General features: G+C 39.9%; 1 protein-coding gene across 1 annotated transcript; it reads right to left on the bottom strand.

The window, feature by feature from the left end:
- Positions 1-2455: 2455 nt before the first annotated feature.
- On the bottom strand, positions 2456-6393 carry MINOS1 (mitochondrial inner membrane organizing system 1; the record flags this gene model as incomplete). The annotated part of the gene is made up of 3 exons (XM_009586162.1): positions 2456-2695; positions 5691-5800; positions 6346-6393. Coding segments are annotated over 3 exons (167 nt in total), but the record flags the coding sequence as incomplete, so codon positions are not given.
- Positions 6394-15861: the final 9468 nt, after the last annotated feature.

The raw sequence follows: 15861 nt of genomic DNA, 5'->3' as shown, positions 1-15861 counted from the left end.
GACTTTTTTAGGCCTATCTTGTTTGCACTTTTTGGTACTGATTCAAATCACGCTACAGTTAGACGAAGCAATGATTTCAGCAGGCTTAAGAAAGAAGGAAAAATGTGATAGTTTCCAGATGAGTGTATTATACTAAATTTAACATGCCTTTTGGTACTTAGAATTTCCACTTTTCCCCCTGCCATTTATGTAATTAGAAATCAAGCAGCAGGAAACCGTTCCTATTCCAACCTCAGTTGGGAACAGTATGGTCTCACTCCCATAGAGGGAAACAGGAGACTTGTCCTCACAAGAAGATATTTTGCACAGCTTACATGGACAGGTTCAAAAATAGGTTTTGAATAATACAACTTTAATTAAACCAAAACAAATACAGGCCCATTATTTGCTAGTTATATATGCATATATATCTCTCTCAACACAAACAACAACAAGCAAAGCAGCTGTGAAAAACAAAAATACTAAATTCTTACACCACTTAAAGAGCAGTGACAAAATTTAAATTCCACTTTTTAGAGTAAAACCGTGCAATTTTTCCACACTCACCCTAGTGAATTTCATATTAATAAGCAAGAACTTTTGTTCTTGATTATTTTCACTCTAGCAATAAATGACACATTGTGAGTGGATATCTACAAAGGGTAACCTCTGAGTTCCAGGGCCAGAAGAACCACTTGATCACGGGTCACAGTACATCATATCAAGTAAGAATTAACTCTAGGAAGTCGTATTTGAACTAAAGCAGAGCATACCTGGGCAGGATAACTCATTACCAGGGACACTAAATAAAAATAGAACCCATTATAACGGCCCAAATGACACAGCGCTAGCTAAAGCTTTTTCTGCGTGTTGACAGTCGTCATATTCGGAGTATTGCTGCCGCTTTTGGTTCTCCTGTTTCTTACCCAGGTTGATGCTCTTCTCTCCAGCTGAACCCACTGGCTTACCAGACTGCTAGCATCGCAGCACACACACACACAGAACTCAATAAAAACATTTTCCAAACCACAGAGGAGCTACGGCTCCAAAGTACATAGTTCAAATTAAAAATTGGGGCCAGATAAAATGATTCAAAATTGGGAAGAAAGAAAGAGATCCTGTTTCCAATAAGCTGTTTTGACCTGACTGATGAATGCAGTCCAGCAAGGGAGGAGGTGGAAAAACAAGGACATGCTCAAGCAATGGTCCTGGATGGTATCATGCTTTGACAGTCTTTAATGCTGCTCTGGCATTAAAGCTATTTTATTTCACAAGTCCATTGCTCTAGGCAAGCTCTTCAGCTTCTGTTGACTCTGGGCACAGCTCAACATGCTTCTTCAGTGTGGAAGATCCACACACAAGTGCCCAGCAGGATGTGGGGGTGCAGGACTGCTGTAGAACCCAGACCAAATCTCAGTCCCATTGCTCAGTAAGATAAGGAGCTTCTCAAACCCTCTGATCTCAGAAGACTGCCCCTCAGTCCATTTCCTTCCTTTTTTGGCATAGTTTAAAAAACAAATATTGCACAACTTGTTTTCCATTGTGTTTTCCTTTCTGGAGAGGAATTTTTTTGTCACTCTTCCATCTGCCAGCGTTCACCATGCAGCAGAACAGGCTTTCAATAAAGGAAAGCTCCATATCAATCTATACCGTTCCCTTTCTGTCTCGGGAGACGTGCATTTACATCTTGTGCTACGTGGACAATATGCAGCAAGCATGGGAGAAAGAAAAGAGGTCCTTGAGAGCCATCTCAATAGCTAGAAAATTGTGCTGAGTAAATAAGCAGTGAAGACAACCTCTCAAGTCAGGAGAAGAGCAGTAGACAACATGCCAACACGTAATTACATGGACTGGTGTAAATGCAAAGTAGAAGGGAGTTCTTGGACCAGTGGCTTGCCAAGGTAATAAAGAGCTTTAAATATTTGTGACCCATTCCCAGACACCGAAACCTGTATGTTCTCCCACAGAAGAGGGGTGAAAAAACAATCAACCTAAAAGGTAAGCTCAGAGCCAGATGGCATGTGCATCTGTTTGATTCGCCCACTATCCTGGGAAGTTTCAAACTTGGGTCACTCCATGACTCAAAGCTACAAGAGACAGCACTGGCTAGCTGCATCAGCCACACAGTTAGGATTTGCCCTTTTTGATTCTGCCTCTTTGGAGAGGACAAAATTCCAATTTTAAAGGGCAACTGTACAAACAGGACATAGGAGTATTTATATTCCTCTCCAAACACCGGCACAAGCAGCAGGGGGCTAGTGGGTGATTTATGAGGTGGGAATTCTTCTTTGAACTGTATGTTAGATGGGGGTTGCCGTTCCAGAGTGGAGAGGAACATACGACGGCTGTCTTTTCCGAAGAGCTCTCACAGTGGCTTTTACCCAGTGGTCACAGCTGCCAGACACTCAAAATGAAGTCCTCTCCTTCCATTCTCTCTCTCTCTCACTCACATACAAAGTCAACACACCAGAGAAGGCCATTTTTCTTTTATTTATTTCCCAGAAGAGCTCTTCCTTGCACTTTCCAGACACGATACAAAACAAGCAACAGAACTTTGTTTCATGTACAGAAACAGTTTGTTGGAGTATAAAGAGTTACTGGTGATCGTTACTGAAGAATGTTGGCTTATTCCAGGGGCACTTCAGTATTCCTGAGGAATAATCATTGATTTCTCCTTCCTTCCCACTGGGATAGTCTTAGTCATTAGTCACTGTTCCTGTAAAGCAAGAAGGCTTATATTATTAAAAAGCCATTTGGGTTCCTTACATGGAAGGTGCTGCACGATGTAAAGCAAGCCACTTAGCTTTGTAAGATTTCCAGAAGGTAGGCTAATATTTTCATCCTTCGCTAGACTGAGAAGTTGAGTATGGAGACGTTAAGCAGCTATTTTCATACCAGAAGCATGCCGTGTTTTCATGCATATAAGCCTTCATTCTGATAAAATGGGTACTTCAAAAAACCCCAACGTAATTGTCCAAGTTAACTATTCACAGACTGAATAGAAATCAGATAGAAATCAAAGCCACAAAGGGCAGGAAGAAAGGCTCCAGTTGCCAAACTTCTTGTATTGTTGCACATCAATATAATCCACATTGCAATGAAAGTACAGGGTTGTGGTTTTTTGGGTGCTAAATAATACAGGCTAAATAACCCCAAAAATATGGTACTTTCCATTTTGCAAGGAAACCTTAGGACACGTAATTCTCAGCCATACCATTTTAAGCCTTGAAATAATTGCTAGATGTTGATTTTAAATTCAGCTGAAGTCACAGTGACATCCACTTGGTCGAATTGCTTAAAAAGCCCTCAGAATCTTATGACCACAAATTAGAACTTCTCTGCATTTTAAGTCGTCTCTTGGCCTAGATGAATGGCTATTGCATTAGTGTTAGTGTTTCATGATCAACTTACTAAGGCAAAGGATGGGCAGCATGATGATCCAAGTTACATCTAGAACAGCTACAAAGTTGCTTTGCAATCTCCTGATTATTTGGTATCATGAAGGTCCTCTGTCCTCTCTCATTCTCACTTAGGATTCAGAATTAAGAACTTGATCCTGAAGAATCAAGAATCCAGACTGGATAAAGCCCCGAGTAACCTGGTCTGACCTCATAGCTGACCCTGGTTTGAGTTCAGACTAGATGACCTCCTTGAAGTCCTTTCCAACTTGAGTTATCCTGTGATCCCATGAAGTTGACAGGTTCGGAAAACTAGAAATAATTTTGTTCAAGCTAATCCGTGTTACATTTCTCTCTCTCTTAATAAAGCTGATTTTCTTGCAGAATCTCACATTTTGACAAGTTAGCGTTCGAACAGAAACTCAGTTTTGTAAAGGAAGTCCTATACAGTTTAGTTACAACAGAATTTTCTAGGAAAAAAACAGATGAGTGATAATGCAACAATATTTTCCATGCTCCTAACCAACAGAAATGAAATAATTTTGTTGTAATAACCATGGAGCCATTATCCATGACACGACATTTTGGACAGAATTAATGACATTAACCATTAGATGGTTTCATCTGCGTCTTCCTTCTCTCAGCATGTTCAGCCTCTTTGTGCCAGAGAAAGCTAGTGGAGACAGTGCACTGGAAACTATTTGTCTAGTCTTGTGCCATGCAGGCAGCTGTGCTGCTTCTGTGAAGTGTCCTTTCAATTACCTCATGCTTCGAAGGACCACCCTTGCTCCAGAGCATAGACTAGTCCTTAATCCAAACAAAATCCTTTCCTAGGCTGACCCGAAAGTCATTTTTTTGTTGCCCAACAACCCTAGCAACAAGCATCCTTGAATGAATAATGGTTTCTCAGAACATGTGAACAGGGCATTTACCATTCACATGAAGCCACAGACACGTCATTTCAGTTTCTTTTTGGAGACATAAATTGGAGGAATACCCTCAGGATGGTGTGGAAAGCTAACACATTTTGATGTTAACAAATCTGGCTAGAAGAGTCATGCACAGACTTTTGATTCTGGGCTGTAGCTAGCAATGTTGTATCAGCTGCATGTAAGTCACAGTTTCTCTATATTGCTATCCAAAGTATTTTATTCTGAAGAAGTTGTTCAAGACTCTTGTTACTGTTTCCCTTTCTTTACAGGCAACTGAAGATGGTATTTGTAAACAGGTATGTCTGGTAGGGCTGCAGAAGGCTAGCAAAAGCTCATCTGCCAGTAAATCTAAGGAGGACCAGACTCAACTTACGACTCTAGATGCATTGGGAAAAGCCTAAGAACACCTTCAGGCCTCCTTCATTAGGCAGACGAGCGATACAGGAGCAATTTTTGCATTTTGTGTACTTGCCACAAAAAGCTCCTGGCAGACCATTTTACCTCAGTACTTTCTGAAGTGCTAAAATAACTATAAATATGTCCCGGTGGATACCTCTCCACCAGTATCAGTGAAATGCTTTTAGCAGTATATGGCTTTGTGGATCCAAAATACGCATGCACACCCCTTTTTTTCCAGATACACAATGATAAATTACCATAAGAACAGCCCCAATTTTTACATGTGAAGAAATAAAGAAAATATTAGTGAAGTCAGTTTGTGGACTTAGTGCACTTTAAGCAGTTTGCGAGTGCACAAATGGTACCTGCTAATTCATCTATTTTTTAAATATTTTATCTAAGCAAGGTCAGTGATAATACTGAACTCATTTAAATTATCCTCTTCAAAACTATTTCAAGTGTACAATTTCTTCAGACTAATTATTACATTACTATCCAGCCAAACAAGCCACAAAACTTACAAGCAATTAGTGTTTTCATGTTGCAAAAAAAACTCCACGGAAGATCAAAGATCTGCTTCCACCGGCAGATCTACCTGACATGCCTGACATGACTTTCAGTTTCTTCCTAGTTCATTTCTTTCGAAGTCTGAAGACAGAATTTTACCGTTAATTTAGTTTTTTCAGCTTTTCTAACATGTATTTTTATTATACCTGTTTTCAGGTTGTGGGAAAACGTACCTGCAGGATCTGTTAAACTAATTCTGTGGGTTCAGTCTAGTAAGTTTACTGCTAGACACACCAGACGTTAAAAATTTCTAAAGAGCAGGGGAACCACCGCTGCTTCGGCAACACAAGTTTCTTCTTACTGGTGCTCTTTTGGAAAAGGCAGAAGAATATCCATTTAAATGGTGTCTAGATGTACCATTTAATGCTAACTTATAAACAGTTACCAATTAATGGTAACTAGTACCGATACTTACTTTTACAAATTTACCATGGAGAAGATACGGAGACTGGAAGTCATGTTGACAATTGGAATAAGCCATTCCTAACCCCATCCCTGACCCAAAAGCGATAGGCCATGTCTTTCCTGTGGGGGAAGGCAAGCAGACAGGAAAAGTTAAAGTCAACAAGAGCTGTTCATTTCACATAGCAGTGATAGCACTGTTAAGTAAGTACCATGAAAGAATACATTACTGGAAGATGCATATTAGGCATTTTCAAGTTCTACGAGTCCTAAAATCAGCTATTACTGAAAATTATTCTGTTACCAAAGCATAACTAAAAAAGAATTTAGATCAGTTTTAAAACCCTGGCAAGACTGGCATAAACTGATGTCTAGCCACATGGCTCCAGTAATTTGGCTCAGGGTTTCCTGCAATTCCAGAATTTGAGCTGAGCACAGTAGGAGCTTAGAGAGATGCCGCACGTAACAACCTTGTTACACAACAGTCAAAAGTTTAGGTAACTCCATTTCAACTGAAAGGACATGACCAATAATGAAAGAATTGGTCTAACATACTGATTAAGTTTTACATGCCTCAAAGACTTCTTGGTTTTAAGCTGCACCTACAATAGGAATTAGGAAAAAAACATTAGGAAACCAGGCAGTCAAGATTACTGCAGTATACGTACTTTTGAAGAAGATGACTGAGAAAACAATTCCTAATCCAAATCCAGCACCTGTAAGAAGAAATGCAGCAAGTGAGGACTAAGATAATGCAAAGTAATGGAAAATTATTCAGTTCTTTACAGTAATTCTTTGTTCCAACTCAGGAATATCAGACTACATGTTATTTCAGCACACCAAACAGAAATGTTCTTAAATAGCAATTCTGAAAAAAATAATTCTTGTTTTCTTGAGTAACTGTAAGCATCTAATTCAGATTAGAATCCCAACATATACAAGAACATTATCAGAAAGATTTGGGAAACAAACCAGACACTTATCCTAGGGAAAGTTCCTGAATTTCTGTCACCATCTACAATGTGGAATTAAGACTTATTTGGCTCATTGTCAGCAAATGAGAAACACTTAAATGAAAACTTATTGTGTCCTTGAGCTTTAGATTTTGCAGATTAATATCTTATTGTATTTCGTTTATCTCACTACTTTAACTACTTCAATGTGTGTCCTGAGGGCAGCAAAACTTTGATGCTTTGTGTTACCCTATACCTTGCAAAAGAAAGCTCCAGGCTGCTTATCTTTCACATCCACAACATTCATTATGGAGCATATTTAAACACATTAGGAATGAATGACTTTTCACATCCTTATACTATATATAGAAATAACTGCAGCAGTTGAAAAAAATTTATCCAAGCACCATTCAAGAACTCGGCTGGCATATTTTAAAATAATTCTTGCTTTCCTTGGAAGGTGTGCTTATGATTTTTTGCAAGAAGTTAGGCAAGTCTGCAAAACTCCTCTCACGACCCAATAAATATAACAGTGAAAACTTTGAGCTCAGTGGGTAAATTCTACCTTTAATTATATCCACTAAAGACAAGAATTTTAGATAAGACACAGACGTACAAAAGTTTAAAAAAGGGAAAAAAAAAAAATCAGTCATGCATATGCTCATTAAAAAAAAATCTAACAAGTTTCAGGTTTATTTTGCAGCAAACATCCTGTTACGGGTTTCAATTCTCTCCTTTCAATACAGGAAATCTAACTTAAGTATAACGAGTTTTATTAATTAAAAGGCACACTTTTTTTTTTTTAACTATTCCTAAAAGTATGTGATCCTTATTTAAGCTCCTGTGGAACGCATTACTAAGTGGGTTGAGTCCAGAACAATGCCAAAGAATCCTATACCCTCTTGGCGTATAGGAGTATGTTTCTTTTTTTTAAGTTTCCTTCTGCTCTTTAAACCTTTTTCCTTGCAAAAAATATACTAATGGTAGCTCCTATGGAGGCACAGATTATTGAAACAATACTCACTGCACTATCTAGTAAATTAACTAAGCACTCCACGCTTTTCATTTATTAAAAAAAAAAAACTCAAATATTAGAAGAGAGATGACCAAACAGATGATCTGAGCAAACCCCCTTATGTTTACTCTCCTGTTAGGACTTCATTTATTATTCATCCATATTTACTGAGAGCTGGAAATCAGAGCTGCTTTTGAAAACTCTTTTCATTTTACTACACGTTTTCATAGCTCCAATTGTGACAGCGGTAACTACTTTACCAGGTCATTACAACTTTGGAGTAGGCTTACAAAACATGCAACTGCAGGGAAGAACTTTGACCGCCTGCCAAGTGGTCCTGACATAACTCCCCCAGACATTTTAGAAACGGAGCATTTCGCAGAAGGTCAGGTTTTCACTCTAATCATTTGCACAGCTAAGGGAAAGTCTCAATTCCTCAGATGTCTGGTCAGAGCTTCAGGCTTTTTCTGCATTTCAGACTGTAAGAGATACACTACTTGGAGCATCTCCTATAAACGGCTAACTACTCATACCATGTCATTGACTGGCATTTATATGCAGCCTGGAAGAGACATCATGCATTACTCAGAGCAGCAGTTCATCCGTGCTAATTTCTCCACTCCCCCTCCCCAAGTAGAGCCTTCGTTCTGTACCTTTGCTATAATACAGCTGGTGTTGGCTCTCGCAGAATGTTTATGCTATTAAGGATAATTACTATCTTCAAGAATTCATCCAACGGACAACTGTTTGGCCCTCTGACCTGACTCCCTCTGCCAGTCTTTTCCTACAATATGTAGTTATGCTGCCTTTTTGTTTTGGGCTGTTGTACTGTAGGTCTGAAAAGGACTTTCTGGAGGTAATTACTTTCTGTTCAAGACAGCACTAGGCGTTGTTTGAACTGACCGGTTCAGAAGGCCTGTCATGCAGTGAGTGATACTGGTCCTACGCTTCCTGTCCAAGAAAAGATCCCCTCTGCCAATCCAAACAGTTTAGCTAATCAATGAGAAATGATTTACAGGATGACAAATTCTGCATCATCTCCATGCAGAGCCCAGGCAGTTTCTAATGTCACCACATTTTCCACGTTACCAGTCAAACCCACATTCTTCTTACCAGAGTGGTAGTGAAGTGCTTACTTTCTTGTCTTAAGAAAAGCCTGCTCTAAGGAAGCAGCTATAGTTAATACAGTTTCTTTCCATCTACGTCCAGCAATCTTCATTATCTCGTATTCTCTTCACCTCCTTCAGATGCTCTCTCACATTACACCCCCGTTTGTAAGGGCTCCACACAGATGCCATCAATGCTGCTTCCTGTTAGCCATGGGGGAAGCTACAGGATACACTTAAAGGTGAAAAATTCATTATCTCTGCCAACTGCAATTCAGCCTAAGCCTAAAACAAAACCTAGGTCTTCCCCCAGACTAATACCCAACACCACTGTTAAGCAGATGTGGTCCAGCATGACTGACTTGTTAAGACTGAATGGTCTTTCCTAAGAAAGCTTTTTTCTGAAGTATTGATGAGCCTGGTTCGAGGGAAGGGATTCTTCTTTTTCATGAAATGCAGAGTGTCAATTTTAGAGGCTATCACTGCATCCTATTCCAGCAGGAAGGGGAGTACAGTGGCTGATTAGTTTAAAAAGATGATGGTAAGATACCTAGGGCCTTGCTTTAAGTAATGAAAATGCTACAGAGAAGTAAAGGAGGAGATCTAACAGCTAATGGGGTTTTGTTTTCTGTACAAGAAGACAACTTGAGAAATGAAGCCAAAAAAGTACCTTAGCTTCCCTCATCCCAAAGGCAGTTCGGTTCATTCCTTTTCTTACTGAGGAACAGACTACAGTCTACACTGAAAACTGCTGCTGATCGCAACACCGAATCAACAAGAAACGCTCAGATCTGCCCCCTCACGTCAGCCAGTGCATATACAGCATTTGCTCTTTTCTACTTGCTTTTCATGTTTAAGCATTGGTTTTAACTTAAAACCAGAAGCTTTAGCTACATTTAATTTCTTAGCCCATCTGGTTAAGAACCTATTTCTGTGGATAGTTTGTCACTCATCTTCATTCCACTAGAAAGTATTTGTGGTTATGTGGTCATTTCCTGTGTCTCCAGGACCAAGGGGGGGCAAAACCATCTTGTCTTGGAAGCAAAGTAACACGTTTCACTTTAATTCTATATAAAGTTACACCAGAGATAAACAATGGCAGAACTGTTGATGAGTTTTACAGGTTTAAGTTCTCACATGCTCAATTTCCTTTTAAAGAGGCAACATGTTGCTTCAAAGAGCCTCCCACCTGACCAGGGGACACTCTGTCTGCAGCTGTTTCTACTAAAGATCAGCACCTCTAGGCCAGGCTTTAACTTCGTAACAATAAAACATGAAAGGTTTATCTTACAATAAAAACAAATGAACATGGAAAAGCTAAGGGCTTGATCCACGCCGGGCACATTTTCCCTCCTTTTCTTGCATGACAGACTCTTTGGAGGAAAAGGCCACAGGAAAGAGTACAACGCATTTTTCACCTCCTCTGACAGTTTAAAATGTTTAACTAGAAAAACAGTCTCTTCCACTCTACATCTATCATTTCAGCTTAGACTCATTTACTCAGTGTCAACAGGGGACAGGACAGTTCTGTGGACATCTTACTCCTGCTCCCCAGTAAGCATCCCAGCCATACAGACCAGCACAGCCACACGGAATTGGTATTAGGCAGAAAGCCCAGTCTCTGAAACTTTTTCATTCTACTTTTTTGGCTCATACACCTTCCAAGAAAAATGTCACAGTACCTCAAATCAATCTAACACACAGAAGAGCACGCGTCGTATACCCAACAGGACATCATAAAAGTGTCTCGGAGAGAAACACAAATCTTCAGGATGGGCTCCTGCCCCATAAGAACATCTGGGAAAAGCTTTTTCTATAAATTTAATCAACAGTCTCTCCAACAGCGATACTATGCGGTTCTTTCCTAGGCTACCCAAGTAGCTACGGGCTGAAGCTGCTATTAAGACTGCCACACCTAGATATACTTTTCTTCAATAGCTTGAAACTTAAAATAAAAGGATTAAAATATGCTTGTTGACATCTGGCAAATGTGTTGCTGTTACTATAGCATCTGGAAGTTTTTCAATTACTTAATCTGATGACGAAAAGCAAACTATTATTTCCTCTGCCATTCCTTACACACAAATACAAAAAAGAGCTTCAGCCTCCTCTCTTTCAGATTCTGTTATTTTACAATTAAAAGAACTAAGTGATTGAAATAAAAAGAAGGAGGAGCTCCTGGAAGATGGCTTCTTGTTCTAAGAAAATAGCAACCACTCTGTACAGACAAGACTCTCTAAAATAGGTCATGGACCTGTCCCAACAGAGAACATTTCTTCCCAACTAGAAAGAGAGCTTCCATTAGGATCGAGAAAATCTATCAAGCTCGGTTAGTTTCTCTGTGGGGACAGTGACAGCAACAGCTTCAATATCCAACAGCAGATCTCATCTGCAGGCCTGATGCATTGGAAGTTTCAAATGAGCAACACCTCAGCCCAGCACCCAAATTTGCTTTAGGTAAGGAAATACCCAAGAAAAGTCAAGATCTTCAAAACAAACAAAAAACGCAAGCAACTCTCAAACTAGATTCTCCCTCCTGTTGTAGGGTGTCCCGTCCTGCTCCCCTCCAGTCCCACTTTAAGAAGATAGAGAGACAGTTGTTGTGCAAAAATGGTGAGGAGATCCCTCTTCATGCACCAGGACCTTTATAGGGCAGCACTCAGCACCAGTTAGAAATACGAGACCATGAAAACATTTATTTACAAAGAGAATTAATTTTAAGCAGACTCTTAGCAAAGTCTTTTGTGGCAGGAATCGGATTGTCTTCAAACACCAACTTTGAAGCTTACATTCTCATCTCCCCCGTTGTGTGGACTGTTTACATAGCAGACAGAAAAATGAGCAAGGACACTAGAAAAAAACATCGTGAAACTATATACCGAGTACTCAAGGAAGAAGCAGGAGAAAAAGTGTGGTTTGCTTTCTTCTAGCATTTGACTGTAGTAACACAGAATACTTGGAATGACAGAATATAAATATCCAAATACCATTATAATACAAAAATCCCAACATGCTTTCAGGGGCCACTTTCACCCTAAAGTGCTCCTGCAGTTCAACCGCTGACCGGAGGCTAACCTTAGATAAACATCAGCACTTTTGCACATGGACACACAGCAGTGGGAAGTATCGCTGTTAGCCCATGATCTCCCAAGCAATCACAGTGACAGTCTCCTAGCTGGACCAGAAACTTTTCATCCTCACACCGGTGAATGAACTGGTGAGACGAGAGGGCACAAGCACTTCCTCCCTCTTTTAAAAGGGGAAGGGGAGAAGAGTGGAAGCTGCTCTTTGAATAGACAGCACAACAAAGGATCTCATCAATATTGCATCATGGAAAATACACCTCTGACAGAAAACTCTACCTTGCCTTACTGCAATAAAATATTCCACTAATGAAAACAATAGCATTGCTAAAAAGAAAAGTTTTGCTGGAGTGAACACATCCACATTTAGGACTTTTGCAAGCCTAACTACGAGGGCTGGCAATCATGCTTCTTCACACCCATCCAACATAGGCTGACCATTACTGACGTCTACTGGCCCAGCTAAGAAATAGAGGCAATTTAGAGCAAGAAGTATTACAGTGGCATCTCACTAGCAGAAATACTATGGGAAGAAGCCTGATCCTTCTCAAATCTCTTGCTATCAATTTATTATCATCAAGGACGTGCCAGCAGCCCCGAAAGGATTTTCCTCAGAGAACTAAATCTGATGTAACAAAGAACAAAGAGTTGTTCCCACCTATTGCTGTAACATCTCAAGGACCAAACGAGTGCTTTAGGATATCACTCAGCTAGAGTCCCCTTCCCCTGGACAGTGTCACTGTGTGCCACCTCCCAAAGAAGGCACAGCTGGCACCTTACCAATGCACTCATGCAGAGGACAAGGAAGTCAGTGCACTTTGGATTCATTTCCAGCAGAGATCTTACTTAGTCTGGGGTTTTAAATGGCCGCACTATCAGATGGATGTCACAGCTCTTCTTTCAGGTTTTCTTGCACACCAGAAGTATGCCAAGAGCAGGCTGGAACAAGGGTCGAGCAGGGCTTCCCCCAGCGCTGCTCACTGCCTTGGTTAGTGAGCTGATCGGGTGCATCTAGGCAGGGCAGAGTTTCCTGACTCAGTCGGATGGCCAGCCAAGAGGAACAGCAGGACACAATGCAGTTAGGAGCAGAGACACCTGGATTCCTAAAGATTTTCCTGTCTTTTTCTTCCAAAAGAAGATAATAGCCCCTTAATTTGTAGACAGTCATTGTATTCAGAACTCCGCTAACAACATAACTAAATATTGCTCTTAGATTTTTGACTAAAAGCATTTGTCAGAACAGCATTTGTCTACCTCTTCCAAATAAAACATTTTTTTGTTGGCTGAGTTGCCTCCCTGCACAGCCTCAGCCATAAGCAGTTAATATTTACACTACTTGGTCTGCTACAAGATACAACTAGTAGAATTGGATCTTCTCCCATATGACAAAGGAAAATAACTTGGGGTTACAAACAAATCTCACATAATAATGCAGTTGTGTGCTCACATAATATTCGTGTTCTCCAGTATTAAAAACAAAATCCCAAATGAAGAACAAGTCTTTTGACCTGGTAGCTAAGATTGGATGGCCACATTACAATTGCTAAGCAAAAACCACTTCAAAACAGGAATTTCAGGATTTTTGTATATTTAGAGAAAGTCTAATCCAGTTTTCAGAAAGTATAATCAAGTTTTATCATTATATAGACTGACTTTATCCTATTCATAACCATGTGAAGGATTATTTAAAAATACTGACATTGCAATCCATACAATGATTCTTTCTGAAATATTCAATCTGTGGAATGACCCAAACAATACAATTTCACCCTTGCCGATAACAGAAACAGCTATTCAAGCAGGCCAGATGATGCAAGCCAGAAGAAATCATGTAACAGTTGCAGGAGAATTGAAAGTGCCCTTTTCTCTTAAAAAAAATCCTATTAAATGGAAATTAGAAGCGTTTTATTTTCAGATGTCAAAACAGAGGATTAGAAGAAAACGAACATTAGTACACTGGCTTATCTACAAGCTTCCAGGCTGAATTTTGGTCAAACACAGGCATACATCAAAACATTTGTCTCTTGCAAAAAAAAAAGGAACTTCAGCACAGCAACTTAACACAAGCCAAGAAGCAAACAGCTTTCCTAGGATTACCTTTCAATATCAGGTAAATTACAGTGTTCAACTCATTTAAAACTACAACAGTTTCAAAACAAACCAAGACACACAGGCACACAAATCTCCTTTCCCTTACACACATACTCTTTATTGCCTCCCCGTTCCCTGGAAACGGCATATAATAATAATTTGTCCAAAATTATAGCCTTGCAGAGAAAAAAACAACTCTGTCAGTCCTTCATGAGTAACTGTCTTTCCAAATAAACAGGCATGAATTATCAATCAGTTAAACAAACAAGCAAACCCTTTAAACAGGCTTTGAAGCTGGAAGGATGGAAGAAGACCACAATACTATTTACTTTCCCGTCTCTTCTCTGCAGAGCTCTACCGATAAAAAGGAAGAAACAGTTGTGAAGGCTGGAGGGGACACAGGAGTTTACAAAGCTTTGCAAGCTGGGAAGAGAAAGAAAGCCACTGTAGTTTGATTCTCCTTCCTCACACATGAAATAAGCAACTTTTCTGATGGCTAAGAAAAATCAGTATCAGGAAGAAAGACGGAACAGAAAGTTAAATTATTTAAATGACTGCACAGGTGGAAAGTCTCGAGAACGATGCGAAGCCGGAGCCAGCATGATCTGGATCGCCCATCAGAGAAACAGCCTGGTCAGCCAAGAAAGCACAACCCAGCCCATTACACACAAACACTATGGTTACAGCTACATTTAGAAAGGGAAGGGGAACAAAAATACCTAGACCCATCCTGATCATTAGCAAAAGAAATAAATGTCAGTCCCAATAAAAAGGAGGGGAGCACATAAACTCCATTTAACAATGTTTCGATGTTTTGTGCAGGCATGCAGAGGTTTACAGTACTTAACTCTTTGAAATGAAATACTTTCTTAACAACACCTGACAACATACTCTGTTTTGAACTAACAGGAAAAAGAAAGAGTTTTAATACTAAATTACAAGATGCACACAGGTAGTGACCAAGAGGTCAAAAATATAACACAGCATTTCAAAAGATGTAACATAAGATAAACATATATTTTGGACATTTTAGTGGCAGGAGATCAAGTTTCTTCCAGGAGCTTTATCTCCAACTAAAACTCCAAACTACAAACAACACAACCAACTACAAATACACTGGCTTACGCAACCGTAGTGGAAAGCCTGACAGACTAATACAAGATAGGACAGGCTGCATAGCCCCCAGCTATTATTTAAAAACATACTATTGCTAATAAAGTCATCCTGGATAGCTACTACCTCCCCTTCTCACTCTCTTCTCTTTCCCATGTCCCTCCAGCCCCCAAATTAATCCATAGGAGTTATCTGTCTTTACAGTTCTCACAGACACTGGAAAACTGTCACGCGTGCAAGGCTTCAGAAATGCAGTGCTCTCCTTTACTTACAGGGTCTGGAATGGGAAAACACAGGGCTAATCACAATGTTTGTTTTTCCCGAGCCATTGGCTGGAAAGAGCCTTCTTGCAATAGCGTTCAGGAAGGATGTAAAGGAACGTACCGGAAGGAAACTGTAGCCACCAAAAGGAAAAGTCTGACAAAGTGAGGATTTGGTAAACTTCTATATCCCACATAACAAGCAACGGAATTCTCAAGTAAAAAAGATTATTTTCTTTCTCTCCAGTATAACAACTGCCCTTGATATTTTATTGGAAACTATAGCAAACTTTGCAGCAAAAACAATCATCACAACCACACAGGTTTTTAAAGTCCCTGCAGAGAAAACAATCATCTCCACTGAGATAGTATGAGAAAGTTTGTGTTATCAGCATTCAGTTAATAGTTTGCATAGCTAGGCCACTGACTCACTTCACTTTTAAAGGCCATCATCATCTTCAGTCACAAACTACTGGAGTATGAAGCAACTTCTCGATTGTTCCAACTTCCAAAGTTCATACCGAGTCATTTGTTGTTAATGCCACGGAGGAGGTTGCCAGCAC

The sequence above is a fragment of the Fulmarus glacialis genome, unplaced genomic scaffold (assembly GCF_000690835.1).
Source record: "Fulmarus glacialis isolate BGI_N327 unplaced genomic scaffold, ASM69083v1 scaffold34479, whole genome shotgun sequence".
In the NCBI taxonomy this organism is placed as follows: Eukaryota; Metazoa; Chordata; class Aves; order Procellariiformes; family Procellariidae; genus Fulmarus; species Fulmarus glacialis.
The sequence above is the reverse complement of the archived record's forward strand: the minus strand, read 5'-3'. Positions and strand labels throughout refer to the sequence as shown.